This window comes from Exophiala spinifera, assembly GCF_000836115.1.
Source record: "Exophiala spinifera strain CBS 89968 unplaced genomic scaffold supercont1.6, whole genome shotgun sequence".
NCBI classification, from domain to species: domain Eukaryota; kingdom Fungi; phylum Ascomycota; class Eurotiomycetes; order Chaetothyriales; family Herpotrichiellaceae; genus Exophiala; species Exophiala spinifera.
The window spans coordinates 2,555,365-2,571,685 of NW_015622518.1; the positions used below are offsets into that span (position 1 = coordinate 2,555,365).

At 51.2% G+C, this 16,321-nt stretch overlaps 6 protein-coding genes across 6 annotated transcripts; 4 read left to right on the top strand and 2 right to left on the bottom strand.

The window, feature by feature from the left end:
• Nucleotides 1-346: 346 nt before the first annotated feature.
• Nucleotides 347-2,689, top strand: PV08_08886 (uncharacterized protein; the record flags this gene model as incomplete). The annotated part of the gene is made up of 3 exons (XM_016383208.1): nucleotides 347-385; nucleotides 443-544; nucleotides 593-2,689. 3 exons carry the CDS (start codon nucleotides 347-349, stop codon nucleotides 2,687-2,689), a joined length of 2,238 nt encoding a protein of 745 aa, XP_016233911.1.
• A 457-nt stretch (nucleotides 2,690-3,146) lies between these two features.
• Nucleotides 3,147-4,379, bottom strand: PV08_08887 (uncharacterized protein; the record flags this gene model as incomplete). Its single annotated transcript, XM_016383209.1, has 1 exon — nucleotides 3,147-4,379. The coding sequence occupies one exon, from the start codon at nucleotides 4,377-4,379 to the stop codon at nucleotides 3,147-3,149; it is 1,233 nt and encodes a 410-aa protein (XP_016233912.1).
• Nucleotides 4,380-5,242: 863 nt separating this feature from the next.
• PV08_08888 (uncharacterized protein) lies at nucleotides 5,243-6,367 on the top strand (the record flags this gene model as incomplete). Its single annotated transcript, XM_016383210.1, has 1 exon — nucleotides 5,243-6,367. The coding sequence occupies one exon, from the start codon at nucleotides 5,243-5,245 to the stop codon at nucleotides 6,365-6,367; it is 1,125 nt and encodes a 374-aa protein (XP_016233913.1).
• A 469-nt stretch (nucleotides 6,368-6,836) lies between these two features.
• On the top strand, nucleotides 6,837-10,307 carry PV08_08889 (uncharacterized protein; the record flags this gene model as incomplete). Its single annotated transcript, XM_016383211.1, has 1 exon — nucleotides 6,837-10,307. One exon carries the CDS (start codon nucleotides 6,837-6,839, stop codon nucleotides 10,305-10,307), a length of 3,471 nt encoding a protein of 1,156 aa, XP_016233914.1.
• Nucleotides 10,308-10,954: 647 nt separating this feature from the next.
• PV08_08890 (uncharacterized protein) lies at nucleotides 10,955-11,896 on the bottom strand (the record flags this gene model as incomplete). The annotated part of the gene is made up of 2 exons (XM_016383212.1): nucleotides 10,955-11,711; nucleotides 11,796-11,896. The coding sequence occupies 2 exons, from the start codon at nucleotides 11,894-11,896 to the stop codon at nucleotides 10,955-10,957; spliced, it is 858 nt and encodes a 285-aa protein (XP_016233915.1).
• Nucleotides 11,897-14,376: 2,480 nt separating this feature from the next.
• PV08_08891 (uncharacterized protein) lies at nucleotides 14,377-15,319 on the top strand (the record flags this gene model as incomplete). The annotated part of the gene is made up of 3 exons (XM_016383213.1): nucleotides 14,377-14,563; nucleotides 14,613-14,854; nucleotides 14,921-15,319. 3 exons carry the CDS (start codon nucleotides 14,377-14,379, stop codon nucleotides 15,317-15,319), a joined length of 828 nt encoding a protein of 275 aa, XP_016233916.1.
• Nucleotides 15,320-16,321: the final 1,002 nt, after the last annotated feature.

Below are 16,321 nucleotides of genomic sequence, written 5' to 3' on the forward strand. Positions count from 1 at the left end.
GGCTGTGGAATAAACTCGTTAGAGCAGCATGTTGATGTGCCAAGCCAACCGGCACGACTTCCCACCTGGGTGTGTAGTGTCGGTTAAGTTAAAGCATTTACGGAGCGTCTTCACATCCAATGTCAATCTTTTACTGGTAACTCACAACCTGCAATGTCATGAGCAATATGTCCTGAACTCGAATTCCAGTCGGAATATTGGAAGGATTTATTTCACTAATGCGATCGTACACATATTCAAATGACTGCCTGAACAAGAGTTCTCAGCCTCAGTTGACTCCGCTTTGATTTGGGCGAAGCCTTCACCAAGTATTCACTGGCCTCTTTGGGTGGCGACTGACGACACGATGGCGGAGACAGATGTCAGAGTCGCTATAGAGGGCTGCGTAAGTCTCCTGTATCTTCAGCAGAGGACAATTTCAGCTGACTGGCTGGCGAAACAGGGACACGGGACGCTTCATGCAATCTATGCTTCGATACAAGAAGCTTGCCGTGTGAAAGGGTGGGATGGTGTTGATTTACTCATCATAGGTGGAGACTTCCAAGTTTGTATGCCACCTTCTGGATCGAAATCAGTGGCTCATATCTTCTAGGCTGTCAGAAATCAGCATGATCTGAATGTCACCTCGATGCCTCAAAAATACCGCAAGATGGCCGACTTTCACGAGTATTATAGTGGAGCTAGAACCGCACCATACTTGACTATCTTCATTGGCGGCAATCACGAAGCAAGCAATCATCTGTTCGAGCTCTACTATGGAGGATGGGTGGCCCCCAACATTTACTATCTTGGAGCTGCCAATGTTATTCGCCTGGGTCCATTGCGTATTGCCGGCCTCACCGGAATTTGGAAAGGATACGACTACCGCAAGCCTCACTTCGAAAGACTTCCTTACAATCGAGAGGAGACTGGAAGCATATACCATGTGCGAGAAATTGACGTCAGAAAGCTGTTGGCTCTTCGATCCCAGGTCGATATAGGCCTATCGCATGACTGGCCCCAAGGCATTGAGATGCACGGTGATTACCAGTGGCTTTTCAGAAATAAGAAGGGCTTCGGTGAAGACTCGAGAAATGGCAGACTGGGCAGCGTTGCAGCCAGACAGTGCTTGGACCGGTTGCGACCACCACATTGGTTCTCGGCGCATCTTCACACTAAATTCGCGGCTATCCTCAATCATGAAGAAGACTCGATTAGCAGGGTGACAGACACTAACGGAAGTGCCCATCGAGGACCTCTCGCGCAGGATCGTACGCAGGTGTCCGCCTGGCAAGGCTTTCATGCTGCCGCCGAGACCGCTGCCGCCAAGGAGAAGGAAGATCTTCTGCAACAGATCGACAACCGAAAACTCTCAATGGAGAAGCACAGCGCTGCTAGTGCTCCTCAGTACACTTTTGAGGAGACGTTCAATGAAGTCGCCGAGGACGGCCTCGATCGCAAGATTATCTCGACTACACACCATCAACACAGCCCCGACCTTGATGAAACGAGCAGGCCAATCTTCAATCTTGACGGATGTGGATTTTCAAGGCCGACCAAGCGCCAAAGACTTGAAAACGCTTCCGACGAAGAGATTATGCATCCACAAGGCTCTACTTCTACAAGCATACAAACTCCAGGTGACCAAGATAGCAGAAGCAGAGACACCACAATGGGCAATTCGAGTACTGTCATCGGCAACCCTGACGCTATCGACATCGACATGAGCGACGATGATGAGTCCGTAGCTGGCGGCGTGAGGCTAAATCAGCAAGCATCCTTCACATCAAGCGCGAGACAGGATAACGATGCACTTCAAGCCCCTACTGACCCACCAACTACCGCTAAAGACCCACAACAAGCAGCCTCTTATGCAGTGGACGAGAAACCCGTGTCACCTTCGGCCCCTACAACTTCTGATAGTGTTCATACAATATCCACACAATCAGCGACAGTGGTGCCGTCAGAAAATGAGGTGTCGGAGGAGATGCGAGCTCAGCTTGCCGCGCTATCTAGCAACTTCACACAAGAAGAAAAGGTCGAAGTTTCTCCACGACTGCCATTCCCAGAAGACATCTTCAACAAAAAGACCGAGTTCCTTGCCTTGGGCAAATGTGAACCGTTCCAGGAATTTCTCCAGCTCATGGAGATCAAGTCCACGACCGCGCCTGGCGAAGCTATCACAAGACCCCTGAAATTGTCCTACGACCCGGAATGGCTCGCAATCCTGCGCGTTTTTGCTCCAGAGCTCCAGCTCGGCGTTAACCCAAGTGACAGGGTGCCTGTTCACCGTGGAGATACGTACTATCGTGACAGGATCGTCGAAGAAGCAAAGTGGATCCAAAAGCAGGTTGTCGACGCAGGCAAGTTGGAGGTCCCTGAGAACTTCAGTATTACCGCACCGGTCTACGACCCAGGTCTCGAAGTCGGGCCCAATGAAATGCCCCGCGAATTGACAAATCCTCAAACCAGTTCGTTCTGTCAGCTGATTGGCATTGAGAACAAATTCGACATAAGTGAAGAAGAGAGAGAGTTCAGAATGCAACAAGGTCCCAGGGCCGAGAGCGCACAATCCGTTGCGTATCACGGTCGAGGTCGCGGCGGCGGCGGGGGTCGCGGTCGTGGCGGCTCGCGCGGTGGCGGCGGCGCCGGTGGTCGGGGACGTGGTGGCTTCCGCGGCGGTAGAGGAAGAGGCCGGGGCGGTTGGTAAACGATGAACACAGGCAAGATTCAAGTTGTATGTACTTGTGAGCTTGTGATGGACGGGTCGGAGGTGTCCTCGCTGCTTGGTCGATACCAGGAGAGAGCGGGTGCCAGATCCCTGCGGCAACGCGGTGGTGAGATTCGCCGACGCTGGGTGAGGTTTGGTTCATCAGTGTAATTGTTTATTCGGAGAGTGATACCCCTTTTACGATTTAGAGAGAACAGAGGCTGCTGCTGCCCTGGAAAGATTACAGGCACTTAGAACAGTACCCTGCGGAATGCTGCCAACGGCAAATCACACAGGCTGTCAGATACCAGATGGACGAATCTGACCTGAATATCGTGATGCACAGGTAGTAGAGTGTACAGGAAATAGAGGAATCTCCAATTTAGGTTGAATTTGTCTCATTATCAATCGTGGCAGTCGTGAGTACCCCGGTACATAAGGTAGGTGTCGGGGCAATTCATTGTACAGCAAGCGCCTTCGCTCCTCCTGCTCCTCCTCCGGCGGGAACCCTGTCCAATCTATCTAGTTTTCTCAGCAATGCCTTTTTCCAAGCCGTATACTCTCTGGTCCGCTCTTCGCTGAGGAAGTCCACTGCGTCCTGCATCATCGTGTGCAGGCCGGGAAGAAGTACGCCTTTGGGATCTTCTTCCTCGTCGTCTTCAGCGGCTGCTGCAGATTTCCCTGGGCCTGGTCGCGGTCGCAGTCGACTGCTTCTGGACACCAGGACGTCCTCTTCGTCTTCAGCTTGAGCTTCAGCTTCAACGGTATCACCTTGGTCATCGTCCCTGTCCGCCGCAGATTTGGTCGGGTCAAAGGAAAACACGCCCTCGGGAACGCTGACCCACCAGTCCTGCTGGCCACAGTATCCTTCACGGTTGATGCGGCGGATCCAGGCTTCGACCCCTTCCGTGCCGGCGGCGTATTCGATCTCAGCCACCGCTCGCGAACACGTGGACTTGTACACACTCGTGGTCATTTTGCCGGTCTTCATGCGCGTCAGGGTCATGAGGTACAATGCTACCATCAGCCCAGTGGCATCTTGTTTGAACTCCCCATCCTCATCTTCCGGGGCGGTATCCGTGTCTTCGGGCCGTGGCCACATGCCTGTTCGACGGAGGATGACGCAGGTCCCTGTGTAGACGTGCGGAGCGAGTAGCGGTGTCGAGAACAGACGGCACAGTTTGCGGATCGAGGGCATCAGCCATGATGGCGCTTCCTTGTTTGAGGACCCGGGTTTGTTGGGTCTTGCTTTGATCTTGCCTATGAAGCCGGAGTTTGGATTGCGTCTTGTCTTGGACGGTGTGCTTGGTTCGGAGGACAGAGCAGGGCTGTCCTTGACTTGTCCATTTGCCGTCCTCTTTCTACCACCCGGTGTGGATTTCGGTGTTTGCGCCGAATCTTCGTCAAGTACTCGTTCGAGAAATGTGAGGAGTTTCTTGTAGACCGTTGGTTTGCACGGGGCACTGGAGCTTTTGGGTGCTGGGAGACGGCATTGCGCGCGGAGCCGTTTGCAGGCGATTTCGCTGCATGCGTACGCGCGGGCTATTTCTTCTTCGGGTTTGAGGTGCGAGGCGCGCTGGTGCGATTGAGCGAGGAGTGATTCGGCGAGGTGGGTTAGTTGAGGAGGGAGTTTACTTGCGTATGTAGGGAGGAGAGTGGCGAGTGATTGCGTAATGGCTGAAGGGGCCATTATTGACGGAGGATGAGGTGGTGATGATGATGATGAAGGTTATCGTCTCTGATACATGCCGCTTGTCGTGGTGGCATGATATTTACCCTAACGTGAGCGTGGGTGTTTGAGGAAGATGTAAATACGGAGAATATCTTCGTTGCTTCCTCCGCGACTCCGCTCTCCAACGCGTCTTAACCTGTCTAAATCTTTACCTCAACCACTACTCCAAAGATCAGGAATGACACATCTGAAAATGTGAGGTTTTCAAGGTCTACGCATCTATTTGCGATATTCATGAACCAGCAAGTCTATTTGTATCGACGTTACAGGATGAAGAGGAACGCCCAATATCTTCACCATGGAGCACTTGTGTCGAGTGAGACGATAGACCGTCTTGTCGCCCGTTCAGTATACGGCGTTCGAAGGTGAGTAAATGAGGGGATCAATCATGTCCTCGGTATGTCTGTGTCCATTCCCAGGCTCCCGTTACTGTCCTCGTTTCCATTCTGGGTGAGAAAAGGTGATTGAGGCGCATTGTCTACGCGCTCGTGTCGGTTGACACTAAGAACCCAGTGAATGGTTCTTTGTCCACGGCGCCATACGATAACAAGGACCCTCTGCAACTGCCTGCCTAACTGTATTGTTTGGACTGAAAGCTTTGTTGCTAGCCCTTTGTCTCCGAATCACTTGTCTGATAACTCAACCCAACACCGCCAGCTCCAGTGATGTTGCTATGTCCGTTGGACCAGCCATATATCTCTGTGTATAAGATGCTGTCTTCGAACACTTCTCGATGCCCTTGGAAGAGCACCATTGGTATTGTTAACATCTTACTATCCTAGATTACATACAGCTCTTCAAACCAACAAACTTCATCCATTATGATTTCTCACATGAGTACCGCAGGGGTATTTGCCCTTGTCTTTTGCGACATCTCACAGGCTATCGATCTAGTCGTGCCTACATATTCTATGGTCAGAAATTACACAGGCCCAAGCATCTATCAGAACTTTGACTTCTTCTCTGACCATGACCCTTCCAATAGTTTCGCCACATACGTCGATCTAACTGACGCAAACAGCTCTGGTTTAGCTGGATATCAGAGCTCCAAAGACGAGCCTGGCCCCGTTTACCTTGGTGTTGACCATCAAACTATCACACCAAACGGGCGACCAAGTGTACGACTCGAAGGACAGGACACATTTAACCATTCCCTCATCGTGGCAGACATCCATCATATGCCATGGGGTTGCGGCACATGGCCAGCTTTTTGGCTTCTTGGACAGGGTACCGACTGGCCCAAGGCCGGCGAGATAGATATAATTGAGGGTATAAATAACCAGAGTGTCAGCATCATGGCTCTCCACACAAAGAAAGGGGTTTTTGTCGGCAACTTGACTAGCGCGTATGCGGGCAACACACAGATGGCCGGGACCTTCACCAACCTGGACTGCAACCTTGACAGTGGTGGAACGACCGGCTGCGCAGCCAAGGCATCCTGGAAGAACTATGGTGCTGAATACAATGCCCAGGGTGGTGGCGTGGTGGTCACGGAAATCACGAGCGATGCAATCAGCATCTGGTCATTTCCTCGAGACAGAATACCACAAGATGTTCTATCGGGCAGACCAAACCCGCATCCGCTTTACAACGGCAGTCAATGGGGTCCTCCAGAAGCAAAATTCGTTCCAGCCTTCAACAGCTCGTTCGACGACCACTTTTTCAACCTCAAGCCGATCTTCAACACGGCTTTCTGTGGTCCATGGATCGACGGATTGTGGAACGCGAGCGAGTGTGCTTCTTTGGCCCCGACGTGCTCCGAATATGTGTCAAACAACCCAGCCGCTTTCTCCGATGCGTATTGGGCTATTGGAGGGATTCAGGTGTACGAACCCATTATGAATACCACCTCTGGTCCTCAAGCATTCAACTCCTCTACGTCACAGCCTAACTCGACTTATGACAGGAAGTGCCGTGGTCATTCAGAAGACTTCAAATCATACTGAACTGGTTCATATACATACACAGTTACTCTCGAGATAGCGAAAGCTTAGGCATCCGAGGGTGCTACGAAAAGTTACACGTACGATACCTGAATCTGATGTATGGCTTGTCGTCCGCATACTTCAGATGTCTACCTTCTTTCCATACGCTCGGAACCGGTATAGACATATTTTTTTAGGGTTAAATAGGGTTAGAGTCATCACAATGTAGATCCTACTTACCGAATTTTATCTCTATGCAGCGATTCTTTTCAAGCAAGGAAAGGTACTCAGTACTCGACCTGGCATACGTGATGTTGGAACACCGAGATACCGCACGTGATGGCGCGTAAAAAGCACTTTACGCGTAGCAGCCAGACCCTGCGTCACTCGCGTAGGGCGGCGTCACTTCGGACGTCGAACTGCAGGGTGAAGACCAACTTAAGCCGTTATCTGGGCAGATACAACTCCCTTGCCTTTCTGCTCATGTAGAATGCCTAAATTGCAGGCGGCGACTGTGTCGCGCCAGCCTGTCAATCGCAAGCGAAAGCGCAGGACCCAAGAAGACGAGTCGCATGCGACCCTGTCCGACACCACTGCGAACACCTCGAGCGCCACCAGACAGACCACGACTGCAGAGACAACAACAACGGTGCCTACAAAAACTCATGATGGCGGGCCCAAACCACGAAGGACGAAAGCTACTACCAAGCCATCCCTGCCTCGAAAGGGTTCCTCTTCTAATCTTGTCGAGTCAGACATACCCTGGCCTGAACACTTCAAGTATTTGAATCTGCTACACAAAGCCTTGAATGTTGTCTACACGTTCTGCTGTACTCGCAAACACTTTGCCACAACATGGGATAACATAAAATCTGCAGTGGAAGGACACATAAAACGACCGCTGAAAGAAGAAGATGTGGCGCAGGTCAAAGCCATAGTACCCCGGGCCATCAACTTCTCCTATGTTGACGAAGAACATTTGATGGTTACAATCATGGGCGAGGACGACGGCATCAGGGGCGGAAGAGCCGATCATTTCAGATCCTTGGCAGAAGACGAAAGGGGTTGTAACGAACAGCCAGGGACACCCAAAGAGTTACTCTTCTTCGAGTTTGTTGATGGAGACCTCAAGCGACAAGTAATCGATCCGAAGACAGGACAGCCGACTAGAGCGTCCCAAAAGTTACGGAACGAAGACCTGAAGATGCCGGTATTCAGCCAAAAGTCGATGTTGAAGCTGATCGAAAAGCGGAATCAGAAATTTACCTCTGCCGTAAATGCTTTCCTCAATCAATGCGCTGAAGACCACACCGATGCTGTGGAGAAAATCATGGAACTGAAGCAACAGTACATACCTGTGCCTTCGTCCAGTAGAACCAGTACCCCTGCCCCAGAGACGCACAGCTTGCCAAAGACCATCCCTAAGGACCGGAAATCCATCTCAGAGATCGTACAAGAGCTCACCGAACTCGAATGGTACACTCAACAGATTGTCCCAGATGGTCATCGCGTATTTGATCCGCAGCCCGCTATTTACGGAGACCTGAATTTTCAGTTGTCTCAGAATCTAGTCAATGCTCTTTACAACAACAAGGGTATAACTCAACTTTACTCGCATCAGGCTGAGGCTATCAACAACTTGCATGACGGACATCATGTCATTGTTTCTACCTCTACAAGCTCTGGCAAGTCCTTGATCTACCAAATTCCCATGCTCCATGAGCTCGAACGAGATCCGGAAAGCCGTGGGATGTATATATTCCCAACCAAGGCTCTCGCGCAAGATCAGCGAAGAAGCATGAAGGAGCTGCTGGGGTATATACCGGGCCTCGAACATACTATCGTAGAGACTTTTGATGGAGACACGCCAATGAATGCAAGAAACGCCATACGCGACCAAGGCCGAATTATCTTTACCAATCCAGATATGTTGCATATCACCATCCTACCACAAGAAAGCGGTTGGCGTACGTTCCTCCAGAACCTGAAATACGTCGTCGTGGATGAACTGCACGTTTACAATGGTCTGTTTGGGGCCCATGTGGCTTTCATTATGCGCCGATTACGAAGAATATGTGCCGCGGTGGGGAATCGAAAGGTCAAATTTATATCTTGTTCAGCTACTGTGGCGAACCCAGAAGAGCATATGAAGACTATTTTCGGTGTAGACAAGGTGAAGCTGACTGATTTTGACGGGTCTCCCTCCGGACGGAAAGAGTTCATCTGTTGGAACACGCCGTACAAGGACCCGGGTGATCCTTCGTCTGGTCGAGGGGACACATTTGCAGAGACAGCTCGATTAATCTGTCAACTTATCCTGCGAGGTGTTCGAACCATTGCGTTTTGCCGTGTACGCAAGCAGTGTGAGGTGCTCCTGGCAGCAGTGAAAGCTGAATTCACCAACCTCGAAAGGCCCGAATGTGCGGCCCTCGTCATGGGTTACCGTGGCGGTTATTCGGCTCAAGATCGTCGTCGGATCGAATCTGAAATGTTCGGTGGCAAGCTAATGGGCATAATCGCAACGACCGCCCTAGAACTCGGTGTCGACATCGGCTCCCTTGACGCAGTCGTCACAATGGGATTTCCTTACACCATTGCTAACCTGCGGCAACAGAGCGGTCGAGCCGGGCGACGTAACCGAGACTCCCTTTCTGTTCTTGTGGGAGATTGTTTCCCCGTCGACCAGTACTACATGCAGAACCCAGACGAGATCTTCACGAAGCCTAATTGTGAACTGCAGGTCGATCTGCAGAACGAGCTCGTAGTCGAAGGACACATGCAGTGTGCTGCGTACGAGATGCCAATCAAGCCAGATGAGGACGTCAAATTCCTTGGAAAAATGCTGCCGGAAATATGCACGGAGCGCCTCAGTTATGATCCCATGGGATTCTATCACTGTAACGAGCGGTTTCGACCGTTACCTTCGAAATGTGTGGCTATCCGCGATACCGAAGACGAACACTTCGCCGTCATCGACATCACGCATGGACGCAATATTGTGCTCGAGGAAGTCGAGGCCTCTCGCGCATTTTTCACTCTCTACGACGGCGGCATCTTTTTGCACCAGGGAAGGACCTACATGGTCAAAGAGTTCTCGCCTGAGAGGAAGATCGCCCGTGTCCAACTTGTCAAGGTAGACTGGACAACGCAGCAGCGAGACTATACGGACGTCGACCCCATCGAGACAGAGCAGGTCCGCCGCGTCAGCGAAAGGTCGCTGACAAAGGCGTTCTTCGGCAAAATAAAGGTCAAGGCCGTCGTGTTTGGGTTCTTCAAGGTCGATCAGAAGGGACGCATCCTCGACGCCGTTGCGGTGGATAACCCCCCTGTCGTCATCTTCTCGCGTGGCCTGTGGTTGGATATCCCGAAATACGCCCTGCAGATCCTCAAAGACAAACGGCTCAATCTCGCGGCTGGCATCCACGCAGCGGAACATGCGCTCATGAGCCTCATGCCGCAGTTCGTGGTGAGTATGCCTGGCGATGTGCGGACCGAATGCAAGAACGCGCTCAAGGAGTTTGCGAAGAAGGAAACGCAGCGGAAACGGCCGGCGCGCTTGACCTTCTACGACGCAAAGGGAGGCGCGGCCGGGTCGGGCATCGCCGCAAAGGCCTTTGAGTTTATCGATGTCCTGCTTGAGAGGGCCGTGCAGCGCGTGGCGGCCTGCCATTGTCTCGAAGGGTGTACCGAGTGTATTTGTGACGAGAGGTGTAAGGAGAAGAATATGATCATGAGCAAGGCAGGCGCCGAGGTTATCTTGAAGAGTCTCATTGGCGCAGAGATCGATATCGATGCTTTGCCCGAGGGCGAGGAGGAGAGGGTTCCTGCCGGCGTGGAGACGGTGGTGTTTGCGGACGAAGTCATGGGTCACAATGGCCGACGGGTACAGGAAAAGGGGTTCGTCAAGCGCGAAAAGGATGATGACGAGTATATTATCATCAAGGAGGAATCTGGGGATTAAGCTCACAGTACCAGTGTTGGCGTCAAGACTTGAAACTCCGATCCTTACGAATTTTACGAAGATCACGAGTGTGTAAATGTAAACTGGTCAGTCGATTCCTACGTGGGAAATCTTGATATTCCGGTTGTAGATAGGTATGTGGGTGAAAACCGTGTAGCGGAAGATAATCTTGACATTATTCGATCCGTCTCCAAAATTTGCAAACCTTGAGAGCGTCGAACACATACATACTCCTTCTCACCGATGTATACCGGGCATAGAAGCCCGAATTTGGCCGTTGATGATCTGTGATCTGCTGGCGGTTCGGTAGTGCTTCCGTCCAGGGACATAGTAATCGACGTCGTTAAGAATTTGTTGCTCTGTTGACATTCGGAAGACCAACATTGGCGCAAGAGCGAAACGTGTCGTGCTGAAAATCTAGGCAACTCCAGCCTTCAAGGTCTAAGCTGACGAGCTCCTGCGGACTGGCGCGAGACGATTGCTTGAAGGAATTGAGGCCATCGGAGAGCACCGGGCAGCTCTGGAAAGCACCTTGCCTCTGTAACGACAAGACTATCAACGGGATGTAAGACCCACTGCGAGAAAAGCCCCAGCAGATCTCCTTGAGCACAGCTGCGAGATAGCGCTCAGCCAGGGTGGAGACGAGTCTATCTTGTCGTATCTAACCATCGCGTGACGTTCTTGACATAAACGTCTGCTTCCTTCCTCATTTGCTCGACATTCATGGAGCCAGATCCATAGGCTCTCGAGATGGCAGCTTGGACCTCTTCATCCTCAAACACCCCTCGATCATCACCAAGGCCTTGCGATTCTTCCACGCTGACGACTCTCCGCCAGTAGTCGTCGTCGCTGGCCTTGAGCGTTGTGTTGCGCACGGTCGCGTTGCGGGCGATTGTGTAGGCGCGCAAATTTGTCTGGGAGAGCTGGAGTGACAGGTTGGCTTTCGTGACTGCCTCTTCCATTCTCCGCCGAGCCAGTTCTGGGTCCGCGGCCGACGGGGCACTGAAGAGGAGGAAACGTCCTGTCGCGCTGGCGTAGATGAGAAAAGCCACGACGGCGTCAAAGAGACACAAAGCCAGATAGCGCAGTGTCGACGCCACCCAGAATATGCCGCCTGGAGCGGGTATGCTTGGACTCACGACTGGCGAATACGTCGTTGTCACGGCGATGTCGACTGCGGCGAGTGCGAGCGCACATAGGAGTGCTTGCCCTCGCCACCGGCTGGACTCATAGCCGGACACGGTTTCCGAGGTTGCCAGTCCGAGGCAGAAGATGTGGAAGATGTGTGGTAGGAGAATGTTGATCGAGTAGTGGTAGAGGAGATACGAGAATGTGTCGTCAGCGTGGCAGAATGTGCAGTTCAACAGTGTCGAAGGTCCGAAGCGGAGATAGATCTGACGGAGTCTGAGTGGTTTCATTATAGTATTAGATTAGTTCCGGGTAGCTTCATCCTCCGTCTTGGAAGGGTGGATGGGGATCATCACGTACGCTGGAGAAGTGAATTTCGATCGAAGAGCTTCGTCCACGGGCGTTAGCGTCCCGTGCTCACGAAGCATGGCGAATCGTGAGAATAGCGCGTCCGTGGGCATGGCGAATCGCGATTGTGTTACGACGAAGATATTGTGGTCTTCGATGTTACCCCTTAGGGGCAGCGAAAGGTAGAAAAATATACATATCGACGCAAACAGGGCGTTGAGGCCGTAGCTGGTCTTTTGTGGTAATGGTCTTGGGGGAGGTCTCGTCCTGACGGCAGTCTTGACCACTCGGTAGTAGTTAATGGCCCGAGGCAGTATGAATGTGAATAAGAGAGGCCAGAAAGGCTTGACACTGGTGTTTCAGACGATGAGCATCTGCTGGTCTTTGTTTGTTGTCAAGGGTGAATGTGACGGGGAAACCCTACCTTTGGATCCAGCTCATGCTGAACAAAGCAGATAGGTATTTTCCACAACTCGAGATTTTCGCTACTGCCCCATTGGATCATGGGACAGGAACATCAAAGACGATTGTTATTAGTAGAAGTTGTCTTACGGGTGTCAAGCAGTTCTCTTTCCCAAAGTGCCAGCTAAAGGAGGAGACACGTTCGTTTCGGAGCGCAAGAACAAAACTCCGGTGAGAAGTATAGTATGCCAATCTAGCAGTGTATTCCGTAACAGAACAGAGCGATCCCTCATACGTAGGGCAGATGGCAGGCAATGCCGGGCCTTAGGGTCAATAACAGTATTCAACTCGTCAATATGCTTGTCAGCAACGGGGAAAAGAATGTGAACTGAACCTGGCAACATGCGACCATCGACTGCTTCGACTACCGCAAAGGAGGTCGCAGAACATCTAGCACATCTCACTTTGAGGAAATTTCGTCGCAAGAACAGTTAAAGACAGATCACACGAAAGATGAGAATGTAGGAATACTGGGCGTCTCATAAGCTCGAAACGAGAACATCTACGAGTGGTAGTCAATTTCAGTCCTGAGGTTTGGTGTTGGTGTATTGAAAATGCGCTTCCCCATGAACTCCCTGCTAACGCTCTACAAAATGGGAGTGAGCTGTATCAATGAAGATTGCTGCATTCCCGCATATTGGGACGATGGTGTTCTTCAAACGTTGCGTAAAACAGCTCATGGCTCATGTCATTTCTTCTTCGTGGAGGCGGTATCTGTTGTCTTTTTGGCTTCGGCTACACATGCGGTCAGTTTTCTGACAGATGACCAACTTGATATTCAAATGAGACCACCTTTTGCTTGTTTTTCTCGCATAATGGCAGCCTGCGCCTCTTTCGTCCGCTGGAACTCGGTGCCTGATTGCGTGTTCTTTTTTTTCTGTGTTGCACTACAAGTCAGCTATCTCGTTGCAGGATGAAGGAGATTTCTGCGAGATCCTCGTATCGCATCGTATCCCGGCATGGATCATGCATCCTACGCACCTGTCCTGCTTGGTCTTTCAAGTTCTTCTCACGGGCCTTGTCTCGCTGGTTGCCTCGAGTCATGGTTGCTCTCCTACAAGTATCGCGATCGGAAGGAAACTTCGGTATTCAAGGTACAGACAGCAGTGGGAGCTCGCGATGGCTAGCGGGGAGTACAAATAGCGCCGCACCGTATAAGTACCCGTGAGGTGAGACGAACGGGTCCGTTTGAGAGTCAGCCCTCTGCAAGGCTTCCACGAAGGTCTGAATAAATCCGAGATGAAAAGAAGTGCGTCCTGGTTGATTTGACGTACCGTAATTTCTACTGCGAGGTTTAGAACCTCCGGAGCAATTTCGGGTGGCCTTGGGGTCTGATTGTCCTTCGCATACCAGGGTAATCGAGACTGCAGGACAGCAATATCGGCCAGAAATAGAGCGGAGTCATTTCTTCATCTTATCATTTCCGTGACATATTCTATTGGATGCGACATTGTTGAATCTGCAGACGAAGTTCGGCGTCTAGAAGGGCCATGTGAACTGCTCTGAGGCGCGTTTCAGATTCATGGACTGCCCCAACACCATTTGATCACAGCCATTCATTTCTTTCAACTCCTCAAAGCCTGAGGAAACGATGCTCTGTACTCTGACTGACCGGTAGTGATCGATTTCAAAGGTGGCAAAATGCCATTGCGGTACCTTCTCTGAAACTTTCTCGCAGAGATTCTCAGACAACTTGGCCATGTCACCAATTATCACGTCTGGCTCGCGCGATGCCCGACGCATGTACTACAGCTTCATCATTCTTCGCGCGCTTAACACAATGTCATTCTTGTGTGAGTATGACGGCTCTGTCGAGGTCAGAGAATAGGTGAGAGAGTAACAGAGAAGATGTCCATCGCTGCTGCACCTTCAAAATACACAATCATTCCCCGTTCCTATCCATCTTCACTCCCCTATTCAGTTCTATTCATGTTGTTGCAGCCGCTCAATGCTTTTAATACTACTATTGTCCTCGTCAATCAGGCACCTTTGAACACGGCCATCTCTCCTTGTCAACTTCTATCCCACATGTGATCTACATCTCTCACTTTGACATACCCGATATTTAGTTCCTCAACAACCTGCAACTCAAAAGTCGACTTTTCATCCTCATTCCTTCCAATATCCCAAGATGCTGTTCTTTGGAAAATCTCTGCTCGGCGCTGGTTACGTCGTGCTCAACGTTATTCGAGCTATGAACATAATTGCCTTACTTAGTGCAATGGCTGCAAGCTCAGTCATGCTGGTCAAGACATTCATTGTGTCGAAGTTTTTCTTCTTCGACGCTTGCGAACACATCATTAGGATTGTGATGAGTGGTATGTCTCTGGCAGCCACGTCTTATACAGTATGCTGACATTGCTCTAGGTTTCCTGATCGTCACAGAACTTCCACTCTTCAAAGGCTACATTTCGCGGAATTGGCCTCTCTTCAGCCCCCGATCTAGCTTCATCATGCTAGGTATAGTCATGATATTCCTGGGCAACAGCATCTTGGGTAACCTCAACAAACAAGCGACGAGTCAAGAGAGTTTGGGCCTGCCATTCTGGCGACTTGTCATTGCTTCTGGCATCGTCGTGCTGGTCATGGGGCCGATCAACATTCTTGCGGTGAGCTATTACCACAAGCTTTGGATCTTTATTTTGCGGGAACACAAAACTAACTGGCCTACGCAGAGTTTTGTGTTTAGAGACAAGAAGGCACATCTCACTGCACGTCAAGTCCGATCTCATGGCGCAGTGGCCTCTCACAAAGCCGATGTCGAAGCCTCGACTCCCAAGCCACCCAACCGGCGCAGCCACTACCGGTCATTCTTCTTGGGCTCTAAACGTGATACTCTCCCACCTTACAACGTCCGCAAAGGTACCAAGCAGAATGACATGGTCGAAACCCCAAAGATGCACCTCGCTATCTCATCACCGTTCCAATCCCAGGACGCCACTGCCCAGAGTCCAGGTGGTGCGAGCTCAAAGTACAGCCAAAGTCCCAAGAGTGAACGCTACTTCACGAGCCCGGAGCTGAACAGACCCGACCTAGCACATCATCCTGCCATCACACACGGGCAAGCTCTCTAGGCGAGAGCTGCGAATGGTGATCTGGAGTTTCAGAGAGGTCCTTGGACGGCGTCAGGTTCAATGCGCGAATGCAAAAGCCAAAGAGGGTCTCTCCGGTCGTTCATGCTGGCGCGCTGAATATTTGATCAAAGTATGTAGAGTTGCAGCAGGACATCTATCTTTCTTTGCTCAGGATAGCACTGAGCGAATTGGGATGCCCTAGTTGGATAAGGGCAACGAGACGCTTGGATATCTGTCTCAATTGTCTTTCGGTCTCTTGGACTCCTGACGGTACAACGAACACGCAGCGATCATAGAGAGGAATGATACCAAATTAATTCTTGAGATATCTAGTACAGTTGACACTGGTTCTGCCACGAGTAAGCAAACTCTATGTTCGACCATGGGTACATGTACTCGATGTATCTTTGTATGGACGCGATTGGGATATGTGAAGAGTAGAGTCGAAGGGGGGGTGTAGGCACGGAACAACACAGACCCTGAAACCCTCAGATAAGAGAGTCCGGCCCGGCCTACCCACGGAGTGCAATACCAGTACCGAGTGCCCAAACATTTTTTTGGTACCCGACCCCCATTCCCCATTCCCTCATTCTCACTTTGCCGCCGCGGAAGGGAAAGTAAGCACTCGTACACCATACTGTGTGAGTAGAGGTCTGTATGTTCCTCCGTCACTGTTACCTACCGTACTCACGCACCTCCGTCCAGGAGTATTGTACGAGTAGGTCCTGACTAGTAGCCAGTAAGGCAGACAGACTTGTACCCGTACTGTCGCAGGAGCACCTGTCTACTCGTACTCGTACTGTTACCCGTACTCCGTACGAGTCATGCTCGCCTCGTTTTTCCCCCCTTCTCAATTCGCCACCACCTCCTCTCCCCGTCGTTTCGCCTTCCTCGTGATTCTCGCCACGCAGTTTTTGGCGGTTCCTCGTTGGAGTCTCTGTTCTGTACTCGTACAGCGACAACTCGCAAAGTGAGGGAAGGGAGGTTGGTCCCCCCCCCCCC